Here is a 19,497-nt window from a genome sequence, read left to right as displayed (position 1 = left end):
TTTTTGACCTGTTTTATATGGGGGTTGCCCTCATATTTGGGCATATTTGCCTCATTAAGAGGCACTTTAAGACTCACAGCCAGGGAAAATCTTCCCATAGGAGGCGCCCGTCGAGGGGTGGGCAGTGCATGATGGGGGACAAATGTAGCAAAATGTGAAGAATGGATTTTTTTCCCCAGAGTCATGTACAAAACTTGCTCAGAGAAGCAGCAGGACCAAGAAATAGCAATTCACTGCCCAACCCTAAGGGAAGGTGATGCTTAGAGCTGAGTCACTCTGATTTGGCCCATGAAGGGAGCTGTGTAAATGCCGTGTGGTTGCAGGACTAGTGAGATCTCCAACCTCAGCTGCCTCTCAATTATGCATTATTATATTCCCAGTCCACACACACACACACACAAACACACACACAAGAATTCCAAGGTGAAACAATGAAATGCAAAAGAAGTAATAATAACAGTAATAAAGATACACATCTTAGGATAATGCCCTAATTGTAAACGATCACAGGAACTCACGTGCAAATATAAAATATAAAATATGTATCTATATAGGCTGGGCTGAATGAAACCGACTATATGATATCTGAAAAAAATAGATTTTTCTAAAATCCTCTTCTCTGTTTACCCCTGGTCTCTAGTATGTTATCTGCTAAAAAAAAAAAAAATCATCATTTAGGGTCATGAAGCAACTCGAGCCTTCCTCTTGTTTTTAAACACAGCACAACAACCTTCCTGATAAACCAACAGCTTTTCTAGAACATGTACAAAACAATACTTTCCAGCAAGCAATTTACAAATTACGCTCTAAGGCATCAGAGAAACCAAAAGTACAGAGGCATCATTTAAAGTGACATTCTCTACAGCAAAACAAGTCACACTATTGCCAATAAGCTTGAAAAGCCAGCTAAATATTTACTGATTGATATCATGTTTGGCAAGAGAACAGAAAAAGCTATTGGAGAAGCTCCCTTTTCAACTGGCATTGTGGTTGCCATGTAATAATAATGACATAATAAGGACCAATGTCCATCATTTATAGCGATTAAGAACATGGACTCCAGAACCAGGATGCTGAAATACACGTTCCAACTCTGCCACTTGTTAAGTGTGATCTTGGGCAAGGTACAGTGCCTGGCACAGAGTACCTGCTGTATCAGTGTTTGTCAAATATGTAAATAAAACATGTGCTAACAGATATTCCACCCTGCAGTTGGACAAAACTGCTGATGGGCAGTGTACAAATTCAGCATACATGTATATGAGGGAGCATTATGTGATGATTTTTGTTCTAATTAACACTGAAAGCTAATATGATAGAATTAAGAAACTTTTGGGGTTACCTTAATAATTATTTTGTGAGATACAATGTAAATAGAAAAGGTGAGTTAGTTTGAGTATTGATGGGATACTAAGTATGTATGCACCAACAGTATAATATTTGTCAATTATTAAATAAGTGTCAATCCATAGCCAGCTTTATTCATAAAGAACAGTAAGTGACCAAAAATCTGCCTCCGAATCTTAATTAAATGTTGAAGGAAATCATGAAAATTGTACATATAATCAACTCACAGCCACTGAACATCTTTTTGACGTGCTGTATGAAAAAGCAGCAGTGAACACAGGCACTCTGATTCTTTACACTGAGCTATGTTGGTTATTGTATTGATTATCTAATGCCACATTTACTCCATGTAACAAAGAATTGCCAGATCTCTGTGGCACACAACAGTACATGTATCGCTCATGTCATTAGAACCATTTGGGAATTAGCTTGGCGGTGCTGTTAAATTTGGCTGGGCTCACACACATCTAGGGGTTGGCTGGCTATCGGCTAGGGCTACTGGGGCAACATGGCTCAGTTCCAAGCATCTCTCATCCTCCAGCAGGCTACCCCAGGCACAGTATCACTGTAACAAAGAGATACAAGGGAGCAAGCAGAAACACATAAAACCTCGAGGGCTAAGCTCAGAGCCACAGTCACTTCTACACAGGCTATTGATCCACAAATTCTACTGTACAGCACAGGGAACTCTATTCAGTATCTTGTAGTAACCTATAACGAAAAAGAATATGAAGAGGAACATATGTATGTATATGTATGACTGAAACGTTATGCTGTACACCAGAAATTGACACGTTGCAAACTGACTATACTTCAATAAAAAAATACTTATTATGCAAAATTTTAAAAAGCCAGCCCCTATTTGAGGTGTAGGGAAATAGACTACACCTTTTCAGTAGCCAAAATTACAAGTTCAACATGGCAAAGGCAATGAATCCACCGAGGAAGCAAAGTGAAAGACCATTTCAATGATTCAAAATGTTGTCCCCTCAAGATTCATTCTCCAAGGGATGTATTTCTACAATTTACCGAAAATTGGCAGGCTGTGTTTCTATGAACTGCTCGCAACTCGCTCTGCAGTTTGAGAATGTGCTGATTCTACAATCAGTCCTAAGATTTCATGATTTTTAAGTTAAAATCGTATCGTCTTATAAGACCAAACTGGAATGCAAATGTCTAACTGCCAAGAGCTTTTTGATACTGGATAATTTTTATTATTTGTTGGAAAAAGTCAGTGATGATACATTTTAAAACCATAAACAAATACAACAGGATCATAAGAAATACCTTCCACAGCCATAAGCAACCAGCGTGGATTAGGAAATCCTTTGCCTTTAGCTCTCAAGTTAAAATTTCAAATTTCTAGCTTTGAAACAGCGTATGTTCTTCAGGTTAGAGTCTGACACACAGCTGAAAGTAATTTTCAGTGATAAAATAAATTCTCCTTAAATTTCTGGGCTTGTGGCTAACCTGACTGTCGACGACTTTGAATGAACCATCAAATACCTGCCACCACTGCCAATAACACAATTGGGAATTAAGTGTTTCTAAATTAAAGGAAAGAAAGAAAAAGAAAGAAGCTACTAAGATGTGGAAATTGACCTATGGCTCAAACTATCCCTCAAGGGGGCCAGATGACCAGACTACCTTTCAGGAAGATAATTTGGGGAAAGATTATAGATGTTATCATTCTTATTGCTGACATGAACAAAATTATGATTTATTTTTAAATGTTTTATTATTTAAAAACTTAACAACTTTTAAAAAATATACCTAAAACTGGTGGACTACATGTAAGCTCTTTGCCATTGTAATGTTCTGCAGATGACAAAAGTTTGAAAAACGAGCAATGGTCAGCAACTGTTTGAAAAAGAGCTTGCCAACCCCAAGAATCAGCACAGGAGCTTCTGTATAGATCCAGGCACTTGGAATTATATTCAAGAATACTCATCAGTCGGGAACACTATCATTTTGCATTGCAAAAGTGACATGGCAAGGACTGCCAAGAACTCCTATTTTGAAAGTAGGTCCTCATTTCTGATGGAATCCTTTTCTCAAGAAATATTTGCATGGCATGCCTGGACAACGGAATACCCATTTGGTGTGACAGAAGTGGCAGGATAAAATTCAACTCCTTGTTTCCAGGTTGGGGCTGGCTACTGAGCCTGGCCCCTCAGGAGAGTCAGCAACCTTGTCAGACAGCTGCCGGGTGGCAGGATCATTTTCACATTGATTACAAACTCACAGAAAGGACAAGCAACCAAAAAATGGAGTGTAAACTCCCAAATCTAAAAATTGCATCTTCTAGTTGATTAGACCAAAACACTTCGGAGTCAGCCTTGACTCTTTTTCTAACATCCCACCTCCAACCCATTAGCAAACCCTGACAGTCCTCAAAATATGCCCAGAATTTAACCCCTTCCTGCCACCTTTACCACTAACCCCCTAATGGAAGACACTATCATCTCTATCTGGATTGAGATATCCTCCTAAACATCTCCTGTATTCAGCCCACATTCCTCAACAAAGCAGCCAGAATGATCCTTTTCAATCAGCTCACACCCCATCGCTGCTCCCAGCCCATTTCTCCCACCTCACTCAGGAAACAGCCAAGTTCTCATAATGGTCTCCAGGCTAGAAATGGACCACCTCACATTGCCTCTCTAACCTCACCCTTTACAATCTCTCCTTCTTTCCATCCACTCCAGCCTCAGTGTCCTCCTTACTCCTTAAAGCTCACAGATATTTTTCTCAGAGTCAAGTGGAATTTTGTTTTCTGACAGAATAAGAGATACATAAAACAGCTGACTTTGGCTTTCAGACTGAGAGCCCCTGACCCTGGACACTGAGAAGAATCACAGACCCAGTTACTTCAAAGCAAGAGATTTCTGCTCTTGAAGTCTTATGGAGGCCAGAGACCAAATATCAAATCCATCCTGCCACAAAATTGTGAGTTTCCTTGAGAGTGGACCCAACTTGGTTCAGCAAATGAGCACGAGAGCACAGGAAAGGAAAACAGCCATCTCAAATATAGCTAATAAACCACAGGCAGAAGTTTTAACAACATTTCTGCTAGCTAGCTCTACAAGCTTTCTCATTCCATTTGCTAGCTAATGTCTTCCCCCAAAGAGTCTGTTGACTGCCTACTCCCTCAGCAGCACGCTAGCAATGAAGAGTTTGCACTTGGGAAAAGGACCAACGTGGGACTAGAGACAGCCCAGGGGCAGATCAAGTTATCATGGGAACGTTTTATTAATCAAGTATATTTACATTTCTTGGCCAATTATCTCTAAATGTGTGCCTGTTTTTCATTTAAACATAATCTAATCCTGGTAGATTCTATCCTAAGAGTACAGCTGCATGCATGATCTCATTGGTTCTTTGTAGTTTTTTTTAAGAAGTGAGTTTAATAAGCTAAAAAAAATTAACAAATTGTTTACCACTCTAATTGCAGGATAATTGTTCTTGTCACATCAGTGGCCTTTACAGCAAGAGGTCCTCACCACCCACAGAGAGCTTCTCTTCATTCTCTTGACTGACTTGCTTAAACTTTCCAAACCTCAAAATCAGAACTGAAATTGAGTTCTTAGCCTAGTCATTTTATTTGAGAGGAAGTTGGAGAGAGACATATTTCTATTTCAATAGGGAACAATTACAGTAAATTTTTAATTAGCATGTTAAGAAAATGTATACAATGCCTTGACAGCATCTAACTATCCCAATTCTATTAGCATACTACAAAGTTGGACGGCTTCCCCTTGATAATAGAAAATAAATTAAGGGGACATCAGGTTTCCAAAATAATTTTGCTAATCTGAGCCAAAGTTTTCTTCATTATCTGAGTCACCAACTTGACATTTGCATTTATACCAGGGGAAACCTCTTTCACAGAGTACTCAGAACTTCCCAGGAGAGAAACTTTGTCTTTATTTTTTGGCCATTTCATTCTTTCCAAGTTGGGAGAAGCTTAAGTAGGCATACTAAATTGTTCGGAGAAAGTGAGTCTACCAGGGCTGATTTCTAGCATTAGGCAGTGCTTGAATGGGGACTGTGAGATGGTGGATATTTGGTCTAGAATGGCTTCTCTCCCCAACATGTGGTGATCACCTGCTGTGGTGACAGGATTTTTCTTTTCTTTTTTTTTTTTTTTAACAAGAATGAGTTTGGCTAGAGAAAAATATCTCCAAGTTGTTGGAAGTTTACTCAAGATTTTTTTCAGTCGGGAGTGATGTGCTAAGCTTTGAGGGAAGAAAAGCAGCAACAGTGATGCTTTGCAAGGCAGGAAACAGGAAATACCAACTGGAGCCTACCATGTTTCACTGATGGGGAAAATGCATTCATCCTTTTGACAACCATTGTGCCTGTTAGAATCCATATTTGGGGGGAAAAATAATATATATTATAGTTTCAGGACCAGGGTAAAGAACTGCCCCGTAATTAAGTCAGTTCACAAAGAAGTTTTATAAACTTACTTTCTGAACACCTCTGACAAATCGTCTCATCTAGATTGTCTATGAACTTGAACTGGTTCCTTGAGGACCTCATGCATTTAACTACCTTATCTGTGCCTTTGACAAAGCAAACCTATAATGACTCCAGTCTTTCTAGCTCAGTGCTTTAAACCAACAGGCTAACCACAGAAGCTCATATTCTTAATGGACACAAGTGCATAATTACTCCATTGATGCCTGAAAAGTAACTCACTTAGCATTCAATCAGAACAAAGGAAGAAAACTAGATTTCACTTAGCCCCCCCGTTCAGGATGTGTTTTCACTTGTCGATAGCGTTCAAGCCCAGTTCTTTTTTGGCCAATGTCCAACGTAACCTGCCTTTCTGCTTGTTGCCATTTGTCCTGATGTATAGTACACACTTGAGAGGATTTTTTTCTCTTAATGTGGAATTTTAGTTGCACGTTTAGAAAAACAAAACAATACCCACCAGCAATGGGATATTTGAAATTCTGCTGTCTGTAGGCAGATTTAGAGATGATGAAATCAGTAACTACAATAACATATATATATTTAAGAATATTTTAGCACTGTTTCCACAAACATATTTCACAAATAAATGGTACTTGTTTATTTTAAAAAGCTCTAACTCTTCAGAAGAGTTTGAATAAGGAAATATTTTCCCTTTTGAATAATTACTGTCATGTGGTTTTGGAGAGGGAAAAATGTAAACCTGCTAAGACAAGATTGAGTATATAGGAGAAGAGGATAATGATAGTATCTTCGTTATAAGAATTAAATTAGGTAATTCATGTTAAGCAGTCAGAACAGTGCCTGGCAGCGATTACACAACATAATGCCATCATTATTATTATCCCCATCAACTTCTGAGGAAATAAGCTCAGATTTTATTTTTCCATCAAAATCTACTTTGCAGATTCTTTTGTAATTCTAAGGACAATGGTAGCATCTCAATACATAGGCCAGACAATTCAATGGTTTTAGGTATTCACCCTGTTTTCTGACATATTTTTCTCTTTTTAAATCATTTTTCATATTGATTTGATGAAACATCTGACATCCATTACTGAGAAGAATAAACTCAATAAATATTTTAAATGTTAAACACAACAATAGATTACAGTCTAAACATCTGTGGCCAGGCTTCCACAGATAAAGCAGTATCCTTTTCAGTTTGGCTCTCTTTGGCCAGTTGTATGTGACAGCTGATTGCTGGGTTTGTAGAATTTAATCTTGAGAAGGCTTGAAATATGTGACTCTTCCTGGGACTCTTATGTTGTTATTTTGTGGTAGTTCAGATAAGTGCTAGTGATGGGAAAAACCTCAAACTCTTGAGTGGATAAGGACCTAAATATCTAGTCACTTCGTAAAATGTCTCCAAAATTCTCTACCTTGAAAGGAACTTGACAAATGAGTGACATTCCTGGAACCTACTGTTATCACTTAAAGAAGCATATCTCTTAGTATCTCTCAGGATTTGGTGTCAGGAATTGGTAAAGGTCTATGGGAAATAAAATTCAAGTCACATCAAGGAAAGAAAATAGAAACTAACTTTTTTGAAAAATGTGTTTCTTTAGCTCATTTGTTATCCCTGGCCTGGTTTCTGCAAGCATAGGTAGCCTTAATATGAGAATGAGCAATGTGGCTCTCAACACTGGCTCCTGGGCCTGCTCAAAGCAACCCACTGACCCACGTTGTTCAGGAAATGCTCCACTTGGTAAGACATGCTATGTTTTCCAAATTTAAACAACTCAACAGACACTTGCACTTGATTTTTAAAATCAGTGCAAAACAATAACAGTAATTTTGCTACTTCCACTATGAAAAGCAACTAAATACAAGTTTCTTACATGAACACAGCATAGCCAATTATTAGCAATTAGTTTTGCGATAATGTACCAGGTACTTGGGTGCCACTGAAGAGGAAGAGTCTCCAGTTTTACTGCGCCAAGAGCTTGATACTGAGGTTCAAAAGCAAACTTAATCCAACAACTGCTATTTTTAAACCAGCGGTAAATATCCCTTCTGACACTGCTCTCCAAAGCCTCTGAGTACAATTTAGGAGTCCCTGCCTCTGACAGCACCACAGCCACACCCTGGGGACAAGGGCTGCACTGCAAAGGCTTGACACTAACGAGCCCACTCAGACACACACAGAGTCTACAGAGCTCCTGCCCTGAGCAGTTCCAGCCCTGTCCTCATTTGTTGCCTTATCACTGGAATAGGGTCATAAAAACCTTAAGACCCAAACTCCAATCCTAGTATCTTGATATTGTTGCTAAGAACCAACAGCCAGGTTGGTCAGCCAAAGACAACCAAGTTGCGTACTGTAATTTGTTTTGAAATTTTCTACCTTCTGGTTGCCAGCTTAGTTTACATCTTTCTGATTCTCCCAGTTGTAACTTCACTGAGACCACAGTCTAAAAGACTAAAATACTCATGCTATTAGCCAGCCACTTACAAGAAGAATATTATTTTCTCACCAATAGTCATTTAAATAAAGCTCCTTATGGTGAACACCTAAAATGGAGTCTCTATACAAAATAAGAGTTCAAAAAATATTTGTGGAATAAATGAATGAAACAATGAAGCAACCAATTGATGAAAAAAATTTGATGACTTGGTAAATGTTAGTAAATCTTTCTATATCTGGACTAGAATGAAGTTCTTCCAAAGCACAATCCAATAAATTCGCCAGCCCCATGAGGATAGACATGTATCATAATCCTTTTCTGTTTGCTTCCCCCCACAAGGTTATACTTGAATGGATGTTCAATAAATATTTACTAAGTAAATCAAATTATATAAACTATACAAGATTTAGTTTTATAGCTTTAATTAGCCATACAGTAACTCTATAAAAGTGTATCTCCTCTGGAAAAAAGTCATTTTTAAAGATAAAGACAACCCAAATGCAAAGCTTATATTAAAAAAAAAAAAATCATGCACATTTCCTGGGGAAAATATTCAGCTTTCCCTAAGGTTACTGAGATTCTTCTAGAAATATGATGTCTACAGGCCCACCAGGCATTACCCATTAGCTTAGACTCTTAGCTAGAGCATGTGCTAGAATGGCATGTCTTACTCTGGGTGAAAAAAGAAAAAAAAAATTCAGTCCTCATTGATAGAAAGGAATAAAAAAGAATTGCTTCATAAGCCAAACAAAGATTCAGCCCTGACAGTCTTCTGTCTCATCACAGATATCCTTCCCTCTACTTAATAACTCAGTTTTTCTTCTCTTTATATCATGATTAATTAGGAAATTGCTAATCAGGGAAACCGGCAAATCTTGATGGCTGTAGTCTCTGCCACCCATTTGCAGTGTCCCTCGGGAATATCAGTCAGTTTTAAATAGAAAAGGCGAAAGCAGTTGCTGGGAGGTTTTAAAGAGTATCTCCCTCCCCAGCACATACTTCAGTGACCGCAATACCAGCTCCAGGGTTCCATGTCACTTTGGGCTCAGCAACGTGGAAATTCTGAATGTCCTCAATCTTCTATTCGCTAAGTAGCAAATATTTTCGGACCAAATTTGGTGGACAATACGTGCCCCAAATTTCCTCTACGAATAAAGGAGAAGAATAGACTTACATATGCAGTAGTCTAGCAGACTTTGGTAGAAAGGTTACTACCACATGAAGTGGGGGTCTGGGAGCAGCTGGCAAAGCCTTTAGAGTGGCAGGACCACTGTTAGGGAGACTCTGCCCACACTAGCTATGAAGAGAGGGGTGAAGGCTTCTCACACTCGCCTACGAACTCTGAGGGGGTGCACTGTGTCCACCTGTGAAATGAGGCAGATAGCCAAACTGACTTTTCTCGCTGAAAAAAATATTAGAAACATACAGGTGAGTCCCTCATGATTTGGAAAAAGCACAGGCAAAGGTTTCAACTTGCATAAACGGAACAGCTTGCTCATGTGTACAACCAATCTGTTGTTTTCTGGCAAGTTTCGGGTTAATATGGCCACAGATTTTCCCCACCCTTGCCAATGGCACACATGTTTGTCAAAGGTCTCCATCACTTAGAACAAATAACTGTAATATCAGAACACATTTCAATCTACCAGAGAAAATATTTTCCATCCAAAACAGTTACATAGCGGCACACATTACTTATTACTCCCATGACAAGGAGTCGGCAAGAAGTGGGGGTAAATCTGAATGACTTCAGATTGGACAACAGTCAAAATTAGCCAAATTCCTCTGTGGGACCCATCATCTTAGAGATCATTTTGAGAGCGATATAAATAAATTACAAACACAGTTAGTGAGGCCCGGTTTTACTCCATTTTAAATGTGACAGCTGGGGGCTAAGGGATGGGGACAAGAAATGAAAATGGGAGAGAAATTTTCTGAGAACCAAATACACAATGACAGATTAAACCAAACCACGAGCATCCTCGCCTTTCAGCGGCCAGTTCAGTTACAGGTCTCCTATTTTTCTTAAGGGAAGATGATGGGAGGGCTCCTTAAAGGCTGTGTCCTGCTATCAGGTGATCAAGAAATCTACAAACAGAGACAGCTGCTGTTCAGCATCTAAACTGTTCAGTTTTAAGCTAGACTTGATCTTCTCGACGCTGCTGGGAGCTAACAGCCAAAAGTGCGAGAGCCGTCAGTTCCTGGTGTTGCATCATTGCGTGGAAGGGGACCAATCTGACAGGGTGCTGCTGATGGACTTCCCAAAGGCTAGCGGAGGTAATGCTCACTTTCCTAGCCCTCAAACGAAGATCAGAGAAATCGTATACACACTCCTTTCTCTTTTGTGGGTCAACGTTGAGAGAATATTTATCAAGGGCCAGAGGAGATGAGAAGGTAACTCTTCTTGATAAAATGAGCTGTTCCGGGGGCAGTCTGTTCTAACCACCACCCTCGCCGCAGCTCCTCCTCTCCAGGTTTCCTTGTTTGGGCTCTTTCCACCTATTTTTGCCGAAATGCTTCTCCGCACTCAGGAGGGCCTCCCAGGCTTCACCTGGAGGTATGAGGAAGATGCAACTGCCTAGAAGGATCTGGACCAGGGGGCTTGGCACTATTTTTGCTGACATATTTAACACTTTCACAGACACAACAAAAATTACTGGAAACCTAATACCTTATATTCAGCCTCGTACTGAAGAACTTTATTTTCGTGGGTTTTTTTTTTAAGCTAAAATGTTAATTGATAACAAAATTTTCTCAACTAGCTGCTTCGGAACAAGATACTGTATATGAAGCTCCATACATTTGAAATGTTTTTGAAATCCCGCCAGGACACAGTAAGTCCCTCCTTTTCTTTTCCCTTGAATTTTGAAACCATCTTCTTCCTCTTCCAGGCTCTTCTGCATCAAGACCAGGCTGATGGATGGAAGGAGCCATAAGAAAAGTGCATGAGAAGGAAGCGTGGAAAACACAGGGATGGAGAGCCCGTGAGGCTGAAGATGGCCCAGACTCAGTGAAGGCTTCTGCTTCTGCTCCCTTGGTCCCCACTGGGGCAGCCCGAGGCAGGCCAGGCCGAACTGAGACAGCAGGAAGACGGGCTGTACAGTGGGTCCCCGCAAATCATGCTACTAAAAAAGGTGCAACGAGAAACAAGTCCCTGTGCATTCTCAGTCACGACTGTGGGCAGAAGAACCCATACGATTCCTCCCTTTGGTATTAAATAACAGTTTAAAAAAGCTTTTTAAAAACAAAGCAAATACACGGTGGGACTTGAAATGTGAGGCATCCCAGGTTAGTTGTCCACTGAAATGAGTTTCATCCCTAGTCATAAATAAATAATCTCTCTCCTGGTCTGAATCCCACGCCAGGATCAATATCTCTTAACATCTTACTTATTTTATTACTGCTTTTGGTTTTCTGGGACTGATTGAAAGTTGCTCAGAGGAAATCTTTGGTTTTGCCTAAGTGTCCATGACATTTAATCATGACTTTCCTTGCAGTTTAATTCCAACCAGTCAATCAGTTAATCCACTTCAATTGATTCTGGGCTCTCAGTTATTGGCTTGCACTCATTGGGCATCCGCTGGTGTCGGCTCAGCTGGGTGGCCTGCGTGAAGCTCCTCTCACACCTCTCGCACCTGGTGGAGGCAAGAGAGAAAATTGAGACCAGGGAGCAGGGCCCGCTGGGTGATGGGCTTCCTCTCATCCTGCCTAATCAGAACAGACACTCCAAAGTGGCTTCAGATTTTACCGGCTCAAGAGGTTTAATTGGTGGCTCCTTCCAAGGCCTGGATGCCTGTGATGGGACAAAGCCCGTCTGATGCAGAACAGAGGGATCTGTCAATAGGCAGGGGGAAGGTGATTTCTCCAGAGAGCCCTGTCCTGCTGCAGCTCTGATCACTGTCAGTTCAAATAGATAAAGAACAAAAAGAGATTTTTAGGAGTGAGCCATCAAAGAAGCAGCTTGTCTGCAGTTTTCTGCTCCGTAACCCCAAAGAGAAATTGATGACAAATAGAATTTCACCTGCTGCTAATTTAAAATCGGGACTTCTACTCCCTTCAGCACAGCAGCCAAAGAGCGATTATCTCTGAATTTAGAAACGAGAGGAAGCAATACATTAGTTTGCAGTGACTACGTGGGTGGATGGGGTGGATGTGGGCAGCTGCTTTTGTGCAAAAGCTAGTTAGAGAAACATAGCCCAACCAAACACAGGGTTAAAAAAGGTTTGTGGTGAGATAGGGGACTCAGGAAAATCCGAAATCATCCAATGTTAGTGTGCTTCAAGTTCACCTCACTAGTAGGTAGAAAAAAATGTACACGGGGGCCATAATTAAGGATCAGGGTGTCTGATAGGGAGAAAACTGGCATCACATTTCAAGAATATCTCCCCTCCTTAACCTAAAAAAAAAAAAAAGATGGTAGTCTAGAGACCCTGGACCCAATCCACCTTCCATGCAGCACACATTGACTAGATCGATGGCTACACAATCTTCAAAACACATACCCATACATATACACGAATCTAATGGTGGCCTCTGGTATTTCCGTGGTGCTTGTCACTCCTGGCTGGTTGTCTCAGATTACACACACACACACACACACACACACACACACACACACACAAACTGCAGCAAGCAAGCTGGGCATAGACAGTGACTTCCCTTCACCACTCTGCTCCTCCGTGCTGCCGGGAGCACTGTGGCCACCCCGGCTCTCCCTTTAATATCCTCTCCTCAAAACTCTGAAGGAAGGGATATTCAAGAGAGTTGCAGACCACTGTTTCTCTTTTAAGTAATGCAACCTGTGGTCTCAGGTCCTGGCACAAATTGGGGCTGTGGGAAAACCATCACCAGAAAGTCCAAATTGCCCTATCCCGTACCATGTGCCCCAGTGTCAGCGGGCGGTCCTCTCTTTCTCCTTTTGAGTAAATTACACAAAGTGCCTTGCCACAGAAATAATTACCTGTAAAAAGAGAACACGTCCATCCATACTGGGGATTCTTGCATATCTTTAAGGTTGGGAGGCTGGAGCTGGACTATCACGCTGGGATTTTTCAGGGCTCCTGCGCCAGCTGCACGTGTCAGGGTGAGGAAGTTGTGTTTCTTTGATTGTCTTTCGGGGAATATTTTTAGCAGCCTGATCCACTGTTAAAAACTGCACTGTGATCTTGACAAATGTATAATGTCAGCTTTAATGTATCCGACCTATCAGCTCAATGAAAATAACTCAGAAGTATTGATCAACTAATGATTTTTGGTGTATTCATTAATGTCCACAGGCAGCTCACCCCCTCTCCAGAGCTCGTGAAGGGCTGATGACAGGCTAGCGAATTGCTGATTGTTTATTAGAAAACTGATTACTTACTGGATTAGTGTGTCAAAATATACTACCTTTCACTGCTTGACAAACTTTCAAATTATTACATTCCTTTTTTTAAATTTTGAAGCTCTAGAATCAATTTCAAAGACAGCAGGATAATTTGAACAGTTCTAAGGAATGACCAGTTACCCAGGTCATGATTTTGCATCTCTGCTCTTGTGTATTAGAATATAAAGAATTCATCAGTGGGGAGTTTAGTGCTTCATCTAAGGTAAATGTATATGTCTCTATGTAATATTTAAACATCCATATTGGACAAAGACAGGAAGAGAGGAGTTAACATTTTTCTCCTGTGTTTGCCTAAGTACCTCACAGATACTTACACTCATGAAACCAGTTGTCTTAATAGTTGGGAAATTTACTATGTCTATAGGGCTCCTGAGATCATCACTGACAAATTATCTCTAGTGCCATCTGCCCACCAAGTATGAGTAAAAACACACACAGATGTGTAGAAAATTACCTTAACTTAGATCCCTTTCCTAGGAATCTCCCCTTCTTGAGGAAAGTGGGCTATTAGAATAATACCTATGTGTGTTGGTAATTATAAAAATACAGTTTGCATAATTAAGGAAGTAAAGTTCTTGATATAAAAATAATTTTTAGTAAGGGAAGAGCCTCAGTTTTATGTTCATAATCTTTAATTTTAGGGGAAAAAAACTCTTCACCAATTATTTTCATAGTTTAATGGAACTCATCAGAAAGACAAACGTAGGTTCTGGCAGGTCAGAGCAGAACTTCAGCTGGGCTGGCATTTAACTAACCCTGAACTACAATCTCAGCAAGTGACCAGGCGTGGGTACCTCTGAGCCCAGATTTTACACAGTTTAGCAGAATAAGAAATGGAAAAAGATGCAGGTAATGATCTGGAAGCAAAAAAAGTGTTCTGACATACAAGGTACCTTATGGTGCTGGCGTCACAGCCTTGAAAGGAACATTGCACGAACAATGAAATGAAAAGTCATCCAAATATTTCAGCAAAGAGAAAGCCCCCAACTTTCTTACAGATGGACATCTTAATTACACTTGATTTTCTTTTAGTTTTGAGATCATTCTTTACTTAACATGATAGTTAACTTGCTTCTAGGTACAGAGGGAGCTTAACAATTGTTATTGAAACTGACAGAGGTGCAAACGATATCAAGTTCCTTTCTGTTACACAGAAAACCCGTGGGAAGCTTGCTTTCTGTTTCTTTACGGGTTGTCTCGAAATATTTCCTGAGTTGAACCAAACTGCTCCATACTTATGTGCTTAATGCATATTTACTGATGTGCTTTTTTGATTTGCTCTGATTTTGCCTAGATCTTGTTAAAATATTAGACGCTCTTTGGCATATCCTTTGTTTTTCATACTAAGCCAAACTTTACTTATGGTAAAAATGCCATGGTGAGTATTTTCCCTGCTTCTAATGAAGATGAAGGAAAGAAACTCTCCTATGGAAAGTTCTGGTCTTCCCAAACGTAGAAGCCAGGCATTGGGCAGCTCACACAGATCCCAGGCAGAGCAGCCTCCTGAAATCTCGAGAGATTATGTTTAGTAATAGAGAAGTAGAAGCAGTCCTCACTGTAGAGAGTAAGTTTTAGACTGACAATTTCCTTCTTTCCTCTTTTCAATAAAGCACTTGGGAATTGCTGTGAGATGAAATGATGTCTTGTTTTGGTTCCTTGTTCTCCACGACTTCCAGTCTCACAGCACAAACTCAAAGTACAAACTTCAGTATGATTCTGTGATACATGCTTTTCCTATGAGCTCCTTTGGCTTATAAATTCTGAATCCACAGCCTAGGTTAGATGTCGACAAGCCCATGATCTACCTACAACTTGGGGGATGGAGTCTTTCAGTGGGATTTGAGCCAATCAGATTGTGAGACAAAGCCAGACATGAAACTCTGAACTCTTAGTGTCAAATCTTCTCCAGCCTTCTTGTATGGCAATAATCTTGATCTGCCTTAAAAAAACACTTTTCAGCAGAAGATTTTTGGAAGCTGGAAAGGGCTTTCCCCTATTGTGATCTGGCCCCTGAGAATTCCTGTGAAGGCCTCCAGGGCCCAGGGTGGGTGGGACAATTTGGGGACAGAGCTGTTTGGGGCATCTATTTGGAAGCTGTCCAAGGTGTAGAGTTTAGGGCTGTGCGTCTTTACAAGATTCTTATCCCTCTTTGCAACATTGTTTAAGCCAATACCCATTAGTTAAAGCAGTAAAATTAACTGTTGTGGCAAAACCCATTTTATTGACTAATCTGCAACAAAAGTTTTTTTGAATGTTTGTTTTATAAGCTTGTAAAAGGATATCTTCATAATATTTACAAATGTCCACAGGATGGATATCCATGAGCTATGATTGGAAGAGTCCCAAAATTCCCTTGGGATAGTTCAGTTGTGAACGATCTGTTGTATACACTGAAGGATTTAGCTTTCCATTTCCTAGAAGACGTTTAAACTTTGCATTTATAAAATAAGTGTACACTCAGTTCTCCCTGGCAATATATATTTGATAAGTTAAAAAAAAAAAAACTTACAGCATGTGGCTATCTTAACACAAGAAGCAGCAGAAGGAACTAAAACATGCACGTAGAATCTAATCCAACCATCTCTGGTGTTTCCTTAGTTGTTTTTTCCAGATGAAATTAGGTTATGGTCCCCAAAAATACTTTAAGAAAGGAAAAACATGCAAGTACTAAAGTCCTTAAAGAATTAATCTGATGAATTAAAATTAAGTTAAATGGCATCTCTATTAGAAACATGACAAAAACAGGATGTTAAAGAAAAAAAACTGAGTGGAGTCAATGAGGTTACACTTAAGTAACACCTTAACATTAATAGAAATCTATTTCCCATTTTGACCCTGGAACCTCTTCAATTAATTACTAAGATCTATTTACACAGCAACAAGATAAAAATCAATCTGATTCTTGGCACTGTGTCCATCTGGCTACCCGCTCTAACATAAGGGGCCAGAAGGATTGTTGGTCCTCCTGCATCTCTGCTTCTGAAAAGCTCTCTTGCTCAAAAGCACGGGAAGTGTGCCGCTGTCACCTTCCACATCCCAAGCAGTGGTGAAGACAGAATCTGTGAACTCTCTGAGGGCCTGGGGGGGCGATAACAAAGTCCACTGTGCAGGACACCAACACCTGCAAGGGGAAACTCTGCGATGGTGCTAGCCCACCTGGCCCTTAGAAGAATAGGGCCCCTGTGGGCTGTCGCAGCCCCAGAGGGCACTACATGGCTGGTGTTGTGCAGCCTGGACTTTTAGACCGCATCTAGTCCCCTCAGCCAGATGCATTCATGCAGTAAAGTGCACAGACAAAAAGTGAAATGTTTAATTATTAATGAATATCATAAATTAAACCACAAAGGAAAACAGTTAAGAACAATGAATAAAAGTAACTAATTCATGGGGAGGTGGGGGGAGATGACAGCCTTTTATGAGCTTCTCCCTCTGTTAGCAGACCCGGAGTCTGGCAGGACCTGGTCCGGCAGGACTCTACCACCTCGAGCCAAGCCTTGCTTCAGGCTGAGCACTATAGTGACCATGCGCCATGCCAGCAGGTCCAGAGGAAAATCACAGATTTTGGGAAACTCCCAGGCTGAGACCAAGCAAGGAGATTCGTCTCCTACTGCCTGAATTATTTCTTTTCTTGCTGCATCTTGTGCCACTGAAGGCAAACAGGCTGTACCTCTATGCCCTTTTAATGTTCCTTCTTAATCAGGGAAAGTCATTATGACAAATGAGCAAAGAGAGGTATAAGAGGGCTGAACAAAAGAGAGTCTATTACACAGACAGTAAAAACTGCTCTGAGATGAGCAACCCGTCACATGTGCTGGTTCACACTCCTAAGCCTTTCTATGTCCCAAGTGGGCTCCCAGAAAGCCTCCTTCCCTGTGTATGTCTGGAAAATGCCTATTCATCATTCAAACACATCTTAAACACCATCTCCTCCAGATAGCACTGATTATTCCACTTCCATGCTACCCTGAAACATGGTACATGCAAGTCTTATGTTTTTCGCTTTTGTACCTTTCACCCCATGTAGTAATACTTGTGTATTAACTGGGCTTCCCCATAAACTATGAGGTCTTCAAAGACTGGGGATGGAGGGTGCTGAGTCTCACTCAACTTTGTAACTCCTGTGTCTAGCAGGGTGTCCAGCATAAAAGAAGGTGCTCAATAAATATCTGCTATATGAATGAACACATATACATGAATGAATAAATGAAAGAGTGAGTGAATGAACAGGCCATCTTGCATGATTCTGAAGTCCACTCTTTTCATGATGGTGCTATATCCAGAAACACACTCTCTCGCTCAAGTGCCCTTACCTTGCCAAAGCTCTTGGAATTCAGTTCTATCTTTTCCCACATTTCCCAAATCCTCAAGAACTCAGACATTGCCCTGTGTTTGGTTTTGTTTTTCTTTTTCACCAACAGAGTAAGTCTAAGATCCAAAGGGCACACTGAAAAGTCACCAGTTGGCTGCTATTACAGATTCAAACCTCCTTAACACATATGAAAGAGGAGGAAATAGTCCACCAGAATCTTCTAAAGGGTTCAAGTTTCCCAAGAGACGATTACTCAGCAGTCCTAAATTGTGGCCCCATTGCTGACGGTAATGGGACTGGCTGATGGCCACAGATGGCACTCTGCATGCCTCCTGGGTCAAATTCTAGAAGCAGAGACCCTCCAGAACTAGAAAAAAATCTTTAAATTATTTACTCCTACTTCCTTATTTTATGGATGAGAAAGCAGACCCAGAGAGACTGTCTTACATCCAAGGTCGCACAGCTCAAGCCAGGATCAGTGTTTAGGTTTCCTGACTTCATTTTCCCAGTGTCAGCCATTCAACAAGTAGGTCCTTTTGCAGCCTGGATGCTGACTTTCTAAACAGCCTCCTCCACCAGCTGGCTGAGCCGGGCAGTGCTGTGCCACTTTGTCTGGCAGCTCTCAGAAAAGGCTAAGAGAAAGAAGAGAGGCAGTGCAAGCCACTACTTACTTGAAGGGCTTCTCTCCAGTGTGGGTTCGGATGTGGTTGTTGAGGGTGGTGGCCCCAGCAAAGGCACGACCACAGTAGCCGCATTTGAAAGGCCGGTCACTGGAGTGAGTGACCACGTGGTTCCTCAGTTCTGAAGGCTGGGAAAAGGACTGGGAGCAGTGGCCACACTGGTAAGGTCTGAAACACATGAAGAGACTGCCCAGTCATTACGTTCTACCTAAGCCAGGGGAAGTCAGCATCATGAGGCAGGGACCAAAACATGTGGGTGACATTCTCTCACGTTTTGAAACAAAGCACAGAGCTTTGGCTGCTGGGATCCCATAAGTCCACTTGTTGCCACAAGAATGAAATTCACAGAGCTGCTGAGACACATTAATCCCCCTATGACTGTTCCTTTCCGGTCTTACTCAGATCATTTCAAGAAATCCTACTTTCCTGTTTTCATCCCTACCCCCAGGCAACTCGGGGAGCCTGGAGAGTATAGACTTGATGAAGCAGAATGTTACAAGAGAAAGTATGTCGTTGTCTCTCATAATTCCCCAGCAATTCAACTTTTCCCAGCACTTCAACTTTTCAAAGGGCTTTCAAATCAATTATATAGTTTAATCCTTACAATAATCCTCTCAGGGAAAGCAGCTGTTATGATCTCTGTCAGTTCAGAAAAACTGAGGATACACTGTCCTCAGAGGAAAGAAGCTCTTGATGCCAAGGTCACTTGAGGGTGACTAGACCTTACTCTAAGTCCCAGGTAAACAAGCAGGTAATTCAGCAAGGTGCAAGGTGTGTTTTAACAGATACTAGACTGTCCTGGGGTCCATCTATATGACATCCCCAACTTGGGGTCATCTGATCGTGCACAGCTGAACACTGGTGTGCACCCAGATTTCTTTGTAAAAGAAA

General features: G+C 40.9%; 1 protein-coding gene across 1 annotated transcript in view; it reads right to left on the bottom strand.

Annotated features, from left to right (window-relative positions):
* Positions 1 to 10,903: 10,903 nt before the first annotated feature.
* Positions 10,904 to 19,497, bottom strand: part of PRDM6 (PR/SET domain 6) — a 94,846-nt gene continuing 86,252 nt past the window's right edge. Inside the window, exons 6-7 of the mRNA XM_031448905.2 lie at positions 18,598 to 18,774; positions 10,904 to 11,866 (exon numbers count right to left, since the gene is read on the bottom strand). Of these exons, the coding sequence (XP_031304765.2) occupies positions 11,752 to 11,866; positions 18,598 to 18,774 (292 nt within the window). The 3' untranslated portion in view covers positions 10,904 to 11,751. The remainder of the gene's footprint in view (positions 11,867 to 18,597; positions 18,775 to 19,497) is intronic.

Source organism: Camelus dromedarius, chromosome 3, assembly GCF_036321535.1.
Source record: "Camelus dromedarius isolate mCamDro1 chromosome 3, mCamDro1.pat, whole genome shotgun sequence".
Lineage (NCBI taxonomy): Eukaryota > Metazoa > Chordata > Mammalia > Artiodactyla > Camelidae > Camelus > Camelus dromedarius.
This window is presented reverse-complemented; position numbering and strand designations above follow the sequence as displayed.